This window comes from Coloeus monedula (assembly GCF_965178545.1).
Source record: "Coloeus monedula genome assembly, chromosome: 4".
Classification (NCBI taxonomy): domain Eukaryota; kingdom Metazoa; phylum Chordata; class Aves; order Passeriformes; family Corvidae; genus Coloeus; species Coloeus monedula.
In genome coordinates this window covers 1603401-1612563 of record NC_138784.1, presented here as the reverse complement: position 1 = coordinate 1612563, position 9163 = coordinate 1603401, and the positions used below count along the sequence as shown (strand labels likewise).

At 49.9% G+C, this 9163-nt stretch overlaps 1 protein-coding gene across 1 annotated transcript in view; it reads right to left on the bottom strand.

The window, feature by feature from the left end:
• Nucleotides 1-1513: 1513 nt before the first annotated feature.
• Nucleotides 1514-9163, bottom strand: part of IQSEC3 (IQ motif and Sec7 domain ArfGEF 3) — a gene marked incomplete at both ends in the record, with an annotated part of 94013 nt that continues 86363 nt past the window's right edge. Inside the window, 5 exons of the mRNA XM_082280447.1 lie at nucleotides 1514-1951; nucleotides 4175-4218; nucleotides 4661-4753; nucleotides 5495-5656; nucleotides 8013-8112. Coding sequence (XP_082136573.1) covers nucleotides 1514-1951; nucleotides 4175-4218; nucleotides 4661-4753; nucleotides 5495-5656; nucleotides 8013-8112 — 837 coding nt within the window. The remainder of the gene's footprint in view (nucleotides 1952-4174; nucleotides 4219-4660; nucleotides 4754-5494; nucleotides 5657-8012; nucleotides 8113-9163) is intronic.

Here is a 9163-nt window from a genome sequence, read left to right as displayed (position 1 = left end):
TTGATCTTCTTAAACCTCGAAGGGAGATAGAATGAAGGAGTGAGACCAAAGCCTTTAAGCTAATTAATACCTTCCCCTTCCTACTGCACAAAGAGATTTTTTTCTAAAAATACATCCACAGCCCGTTTTTAATGCTGTCTTCCTTCACGTCAATGTCCCCAATAAAGCAGAGGAGCTGAGCTGTCATCTCTACCTCAGGATCTGCCCCTCCTCCCACTTTGAAGCTGGGATAGAGAGGGAGAGAGAAGAGGCCTTGGAGTCTGGTATCTGGGCAGCTTTCCTATAGGAAGGGGCTGATGGAGGTAAGAATACAGCCAGGCAAGAGATACAGATGGGACCTCATATGAGTGGTCTCCAAAACACCCCTTCCCTCTAACACAGGTGGAAGAGCTCAAGTGAATGGAACACCCACCCCAGAAGATGAACATAACACTCAGCTTTGCTTTCAGAATACAAAAATGCAGGTGGGCAGGAAACACAAAACCAGCCAGAAGGAGGAAAGCAGAGGTGGGTCTGTTTTAGAGAACATAATCATGTGTGTGTGTGTGTGTGTGTGTGTGTTTGTGTGTGTGTATGTGTGTGTGAGTGTGTTGAGGTGGGAGGGCACCTCTTGGTGCCATCTCTTTGGAAAAGTACACATCCATTCCAGGAAAATCCCCGGGCTGAATCCCTCTCTTCTGCTCCCTCAGAACTGCTTGGTGTTTCCTTAGTAAGCATGCGCATACGTACGCTACCATACAGGTGTATTTACATGTGGTGAGGTCTGCTAGGTCTCAGCAGAGCTCTCTGGTACAATGCTCCAACATAACAACAGAAAAAGTTTTGGTGTTCAGTGAGGCCATCTTTGTGTTTTACTGCAGCTCAGGACAGTCTCTCCTCCTCTCAAACTCTCTTCCACTCGTGCACTCCTTTGCTTGGAGCCGGCTGCTGCAAGGAGATAATACTTGGAGAATGATGAGGAGGAAGCATGGCAAGTGGGGCAAGTTCTCGCTCCAGCTTAGCAGGCGGCAGCAGTGGTGGCAGGGAGAGCTCCACCCCCAGGAGTGCCCCAAGGTCGGCCCTTGGCACGGGTGAGTCCGTTTCTCTCTGAGGCTGGCAAAGTTTCAGGGTGGGTACAAACCTATGGCCAGGTAAATGCAAGGCAGGAAAGGAAGTTGAGGAATAGGAAACGGAAGACACAGTGCCTAGAAAGCAGCAGGTCATCAAGCCTCTCAGGAACAGGGCAGCAAAGTGCTACATGGGGACAGCACAAGCACAGAGGCCAGCTGGGCTGGCAGGTGTGAGGATATGTGAGCATGGAGGTTGGCAGTTTCTATAGATGGCTCCTCACAAATAGCATCATCTTGAGGGGAGACAGGGTAAGAGTTAGGTCAGTTGGCTTTTTTTTTTCTTTTCTTCTTGTTTTACTAAAAAATAAATCACAAACTAGATCTCTGTAGGCAGAAAGGGTCCCTGGGAGGCAGTGGGGACGGGAAGCGGGGAAGTCTGTGCTGTTTTGGTGCTGGTGGTGTGGCTACACGAGGCTGCGTGAGCCACTGGAATACCTGCGCCTCTGAAGCAGGGAGCTGGGGGGGCAATACTGGTGGGGGTGGTTGTAGGGAGGGGGTGGAGGTGGCAGAGGAGGCTGATGGACCAGCTTCATGGGGGTCCCAGGGAGCCCACTGCCCACACCGTGCCAGGGGGTGGAGGTGCAGGAGTCGGAGGTGACGTAGCGTGTCAGAGTCTGGTTGAGGGCCGGCTCCATCCGAGCGAGGCACGGCTTGTCCAAGACAATGACTTTGACAATCTGCTGGCACTGTACAAGTGTCCCCGCTGAGGCGGGGTGCGAGGGCACCAGTGCTGTCTCCAGCCGCTCCCGTGGCATGTTAAGACGCATGCTGGGCTGCATTCCACTCTCGGGCCCCAGGGCAGAGTTGTGCTGGTACGTTTGAAGCCTGTTGTGAATTGACACCTAGTTTAGAAACAGCCAAAGAAGCATTAAATGTTACAAGACTTTTCCCATCTGCTGCTACTGGCTGCCCTGAACCCCCGCCACCGGACAACCTTACATGCATTCAACCCTCCCTCCCTCAGAAAACAAAATAGGTACGGCCCTGGCCGCACAGTCACCCTCAACTGCCCCATTGTCCCCATCTAGCCTAAATGCCCCGTCCTTTCCATCACGTCAAAGGCAGCAGAGCCGGCATTCCCAAATGCAGTGCAACTTTGATTATCCAAACAGCACAGGGAGCACGAATCGACTCTAGGAGTGGTGGTGTCTGTGAATTCTCATGGTAATGAACAGACCTCGAGGTCATGCCTTTGTTCCCACCAGCAAAAAGGAGAGGGGGACCAGACCGCAAGGTTTCAGGTAATCGAGGCTGTAGTTTCAGCAAAATGACAGCAGCTGAGTCTGAGATAGAGAGCGACAGAGAAACTCAAGCCTTTCCCAGCTCCCTGCCTTTCTGAGTAGGAAGGTACACCACGTGACTGGCTAATCTGTTTACAAAGGAAAAAGCAGAAACCTGACATAGCCTAGCAAAAGGCAGCTCCCTCTGATCCATTTGATGGTTTGTCAGTGAAAGGAAATGATTTTCAAAAAAACAAAAATAAAAGAAACAAAAAATGCCCATCTAGCTCATACAATGATTAAAGAAATTCATGATGAAATGGCAGCAGATTAGATAATCTCAGAGAAATGGAAATGCTCCTCTGCTGGCAGAGTAATACTTGGTCAGTTGAAAGCAGGTAGGGAAGCAGGAGGTCATCAGGGTTTCCAGAGTGAGGTGCTGATAATGGAATCAAATAAGGGAGCTCACTGAGACCAGTCTGAAAAGGAGGAGCTGGCCTGGACTGGAGGTTCCTAGCAGGGGAAGCGCAGCAGGGAAATAATGCTTCCCAAATGATGGATGAAGTTATAGTTCCTCCTGGCAAGGACATGGGCTGTTGGAGACCCCAAACCAGAGCTATGTTGCTGGCTCAAAACAGAATGTCAGTCAAGTGACAAGCCCTGGGTAGAAAACAAGTGCTCACAGGTTGGCGTGGCACTTCCAGCCAGGCAGGGGCACAGGTGGGACAGTGGGGCTGCCCTGATGGTCTGACAGGGTTTGCAGCAACACCAGCAACTGGGAAGGAGGAGCTGTGGAGTGACCAAGCCTCCCACCATGCTGGAACAAGGATGAGCTGTCTGTCTCTATCCAGGCATGGAGGTTGCTCAGACTCACTGCACAGCAGGATATAATATTGTGTCAGTATTTATTTAGGTGGTGGAACATCTCATAGGAAAAACTGGTTGCTGGGCCATGAAGTGCCAATGATATTAGGATACATGGAAGCCATTCTACACAAGGAAACGCTTCTCCCAACAGGAATAGGAAACTGGCTGGCAGAGGCACCTTTCCCAGGAAGGGGGCATCTGCAGGGAAATAGGGTGCTCTCCAGGGAAAAGAAGCTGCACCCACTCTCCACAGACAATCTGAATTCTTCAAGTAAATACATGCTGACAAGAGGGGAAAGAACTACCCTGGAAAAGGGCAAGTTCAGAAGAATGGAGATATTCCAGACAGAGAGAGAGAGTAGGAAGTAGTAGATAAGATTTTCAGTGTGAAGATTGCATTTTCCTGTTTCCTCACAGGCAGTGGGAATATGGGTGTCTGCGAAGAAACAGGCAACCCACTGGATGCTAGACATTCCTGCAAAGATAGATGTACACAGGACAGCCAAGCTCCCTACCTAGGAAGGTGAAGCTCTAAGGAAATCTGGTGTACAAAGGCCATGCTTAATCCCCTTCAGGGGGATGGAGAGACAGAGCTGCAGAGATTGTGCAGGAAAGCTGGGCTGCGGGGAATTTGCATGTGATGCTGCATGGAGTTAGCATGTCAGGGAAGTCCTTAGTGGGGTTCTCAGTCTCCCCAGAAGCAGTGGGGTGGGTTAGTCTACAGCGTTTGGAGCTTGGTCCATGAAGGATGTTACAGTTATAAAAACGGATTGAAAATGCTTTGAAGTTTAGTTTGGATTTGAAAGTTGTATTACCCGTCCTAGCAGTAACTTTTAATTGTATCTCTGGAAATTGGTAAAATTGTCAGTCTGGCTGGGGAGGCATTGATTAAAACCTGAGAAAAGAAACAACAGAGAATGTGAGAAGAGCTGAAGTGAGGGAGAGTTACTTACCTCAGCTGCTCTGCACTCTACTTACCTCCACTGTGCTGTCCGAGACCTTCTCCCCCAAATCCTTCTTGCCTTTGAAACAAAACAAAAGATCTCACTCATGAGGTCTGCCCCTCTAGTCAAGAGCTGGCCCTCATACTGTGGACTGGAGAGTTAAAGGGAGAGGTGCAAGGCCGATCCAGACCCTCTTGCAACCTGATAGCTGCTTAATGGGGTAGGTTTTACCAGTTCAGGGAAGAAAAGTGGGCCAGGTTCTTCAGACGTTACCCATGCTCTACCAGTAACACCTCTTTACCAGATGTTACAGCTACAGACTGGGTAATGAGACTTCAGGGGTTTTTCTAGGGTATTTGAAGAATGTATATGCTCTCATATTTCCTCTATTTGGCCAAGGCTAAAGGATACGAAATTGAACACTTCTTTTTGCAGGTTTTCTCACAGGAATCAGTGAGAACACATTTGTAAAGGCAGCACTGCTTGACCAAGAGAAGTTGGGTGTTGGGCGCCCTCTTACCTGTTGGAGAGCCTTGCTTAGACTGCAGTTCCATCTGGGCTCCGTTGGTCCTTAAGGAGAGAGTCTTTGTCCCTTGCTGTTTCTCCAGTTCCCCTGCAAAACAGACACATGGAAATAATTGAGGAGATGGATGGAGGGAAGGTCACCAGCATATTGAAGGGGCAAAATGGGAAGTCAGCAAGGAGAATTAATGCAAGAAAATCACGAGTGTCAAGAAGGGAGAGAGGAACAGCCAAGGAAAAACAGAAACTGCAGAGGATTTGACATGTGGAGAAAGGTATCGCCATACAACGTTCTACGTATGACCTACATTTATACAGGATTGGCTAGTGCTGCACAGATGGGGACCACTGGAGCTGAGCTACTTTGGCTCATTGGTTTGTACATGGAAAGGCCATCAAAGGCTACATGGACATCTTGTCTAACACAGACTGCTCATCCTCTGGACATTCCTGGAGTGAAGGACAACCCTGTTAAAGGTACCAGATCTATCCCAGCTACCTACAGATCATATTTGCATAGTCAAAGGGGTATAGGGCAGAGAAGAATCTTCTGGGTGTGACAGGCTAAGCTTCCCTATTCCAGGCCACTGTATCACACTCCATGTTTCATAAGCATCAGAAGTAGTTAAGTCCTTACATTTCTCCTGCTGGCCAGTGGCCACAGAGCCCAACAGTTTTTTCATCCTATCAGTGAACCCAGGACAATCCTGTGCAACTTGTGTTGCTCATCCTCTTTGCCCCTGCTCCTGAAGAACCTTTCCTTTACCCTTTCTCCCTTGTAGTCACATGCAGTGTGATGGCATTGGAGTGTGAATTTATGAGAGACCCTTACATTCAATTCGTATTTGTTCCAGTTCTGTCACTTCTGCTATTGACTCTTTCAGGTCTTCCACAAACTTCTGCATTTCCTCAGCACCCAGAGCACAGAAGTGAAGTACCTGTTTCTTCTCTGAGCCTGAGACTGGAGTCACCAGTGTAATGCCATGGGGGTAATCTGAAAAAAAGATGTGTCAACAAAATAAAGAGGTGCTAGGCATTCTTGATGGAGTAGTTGGTTGTTTCGGTACGTCTGAAGGACAGAGAGTTTTCAGCATGAGTTCAATGCAACTGCACACCCAGAGTTTGTCACACTGCAAACTGCGGGAGCCTGCAGCACTGCAGCCCTTGAAGAGAGCAGAAGGACCAAGCTGCAGCAGCAAGGCAAGTGTCACCAGCACCACAGTGCTGCCAAAAGCAGGGAACTCTAGCTCTTAGTTACTCCTAGTGCAACACCAGCCCTGGGAACCTGAGCACAGAGGCAGGACTGTAAAGCTTGTCTCAATGTGCGGAAGAGTGAACAGTGTTTATGAGGCCAACAACACTTTTTCTCTTGTGAGAGATGCAGCAGGAGAGGTTGTCTTCTGGAGCCAAAGCCAGAACAGCCATTGCATCCACAGTGTCAAGAGTTCTCCCCAGCCTCTCCTTTCATCTGCAGAGAACACAGGAGGAGTGTTGGCCCAGTATGGGTGGGGAGCTCATTGCACTGTGCAGAGAGAATACTAAAGGGAAAGATGCGGGTTTGTAGGTCTCTGCTTAGTACTCTCCACAGGCAAAACACACAGGAATGTAAAGGAAAGGACATGCCAAGAGAGGAAAATATAACAGCAAAAGGCCTTACATTTTAAAGATCAGGCTGTGTGCATGGAGGTGGTGATTGGAGATTCAGCCAACAGAATCAGGAGAACACGAGAGTGCAGAGAACTTGCCACACTTTTGACTGGACTTCTCTACCACTTGCTCTATGGCTGGTGGTTTCAATCCCTTTCTTCCTTTCCTTTCACATTCCTCTAAATTTAATTTCTGTCTTCCCCTTTCCGGCTTTCACTTCTTCCCCATTGCTCCTGCATCTGCCTGCCTTCCGTGGGCAGCCTTCCTTTATCATCTTTCCCAAGCAAGCCAAGGCCTAGCGTGTTATTTTCAGCCAGATCTCAGCTCCCCCTGTTTGCGTGCCAAGCCCTTTTCCCACCCTGTGTCTCTCTCCTCTGTTCAGATCACAAGCTCTTTGGGACATCTGCTTTACTGTCTCTGCAGGGGATACACAACAGGGTGCCTTTGCCAGAAGATCTTTGGGCACTCTCAGGATAGTCACGCTACCCCTAAAAGCTGATTCCAGCTCTGATGGTGGCTCCTGGGGATGCTCAGGTATGAATGACCCTTTAGTTCCCACAGGGATGTGGGAGTCTCTGCGTGCTGCAGAGGAGGGTGTTGGGGGAGTGACTCACGCTGCCAATGGAGTAGAGGAGGGATGGAAAACACTTAGTACAGCCTCAGCGCTGCTACATTTTGCCTGCCTTGCAGCATGTTCTTCATGTGCTCACAAAGCCCCAGGGGCATCAGCCATGCTTGCCGGGGACTGCTGTGCTGCCCCTCCGCCTGTGCCAGCAGGAAGCCTGCCTGTTTCTGGAACTCCTCCACGGCACAACCAGCCCCAATCATGACACATCATGGCTCTATTCCCAGACCATCAAGGTCAGGCTGACTAGGGCTGGCCTCCCGCCATGCTTTGGTGGGTGCTGATCCAAGGGCTTTGCCTCTGCCTTGGGAAGCTCTCAGCACAGCATGGCACTGTGCGGGGAGGGGGCAGCAGCACCTGAGCCTCTGTCAGCATCAAAGGCAGTGTGTTACAGTGGGGATTACTGTAACACGCGTGCCAAACAAGGAGGCCGTGGAAAAGAAATATATATGGGCCGCTTCGTGGCAGGTGTTTCAGGGAGATGTTTATTTCCCCAGCCGCTCGGCCGGGCGGTGCCGAGGAGCTGAGGCCGCCCCGGCCCGAGGGTCCTTCCCGCGCAGGGAGCACAGAACAGCCAATGGGAGCGGGGCTGAGCAGGGGCTGGGAAACCCCGTGCCGCCCTCAGGGCCCCTCGCCCGGGGCTGCGCGGCGGGGAGAGGGACCCCCACAGCAATGGTGGGGGTTGTGACTTCGGGCGTGAGGGGAGAGGGGCTAAAGCTGGCAGCAGCAGTTCTGTCAACAAGATTCTGCACCTAGAGTTGGCTTCTGAGAGCTCTGTAGGATGTATATGGGGATTGATTCCCCCAGTCTTCACCACTGGCGTTGTTCCTGAAACCATGACAAGCAAGATCCTTCAGTGAGGCCCTTCTGCAGGTGCTCAGACCTAGGAGAAGTACCAGGAGCTTCTTGTCATCACACTGTACCTAAAGAGCGATCTCCTTGGCACCAAGCCTCAGTTTTCTCTCCTGCACTTTTAACCGTGGTAGAATCTCTCCTAATGCAAACTCCCACAGCCCCCTCCCTCCTTCCCCTTCTCCCTGCCAAACCCCTGCAGGCAGCCAAGGAGCACTGGACTTACACTCATTCTCAAAGAGATGGAACTGCATCCCTAGCAGGCCGACTGACTTGCAAAATGTGTACGTTGAGGAGCTTTTCTTCTTCGGGCAAAGCTTGAGGATCTGTTGGAGGGAGAGAAGCATTGTTGGTGCTGGGGAACAGTGGGGCAAGAACGATGCAAACTGCTCAAAGCAAAAAAAAAGCTTTCTGCAAGCTCTGCTAAGTGTACATGGGAGCAATGTTTGGTGAATGACCTGCTCTTTGCCCAGAGAGCTGCCTGGAATGCTGCACTTGTAACAACACTTCTGGAATGCTGTAGGCATCGCCCTGGGCCCACTCAGCTCTCTCCCAGAGCTGCTGGGTTTTTGATTACAACATTTCTGACTTTGAAAGAGTAATTCTCTTCACCAAGGAACGGATCAAAAGGCAAAGGGAAGCCTGTCATAAATACCTTAGAGCTGAGAGCCAGAGCAGATATGAATGCTGTGCTGCCCTCACACCTCAGCACTAGATATTATGGATCTGGTTTCTCCCATGGAGTAGAGGGATTGCAAGGAGCAGAGCCTCTCCCCAGGTTCACAACTGCACAAATGGATGCAGAAGAATAGGTGGGTAAAGCTCTCTTACCCTCTCCTTCTACAAAAGGGTTTGGGTTTAGCCTTGCATCTGCAGGCAGAAACCAGAGTTTCACTTTACCATTAAATTCAGTGAACTTTCATTTTGTTTGGCCTCCTTCCAGCCTCAGTGTAACTCTGCTCTCCTGTACTTGCCTAATGCCATCACTGGGGCAGGACACTTTCAAAAATATTCTACACATTTGGGGGTCTGGTAAGTGCTACCTAGTCTGCTACAGCCTTTTCCATGTTAGAAGGCAGTGATTTTAAGGTGTCTGGCAGGAAAGATTTAAAGTGCATGAGAGGGCTCTGTCTACTATAGTGCAAACAGACAAAGAAATGAACTTCCCTTTCATGAAATGAACCTCCCTGCTGGCAAAGGCATGGGCGAGAGCAATGACATTGCTTGGATGGCTGTGGGATGTAAGAGTTTGTTTTTTCAAGGATTACTGGAATTTTAGATTCAGTAGGTTTTTAACAGTGAAGGATCCAGAGCAGTGTCTTACAATGTTGATGAACTGGGAGCTAGTCTGTCCTTAGAACAGGGGGGAAATGGATG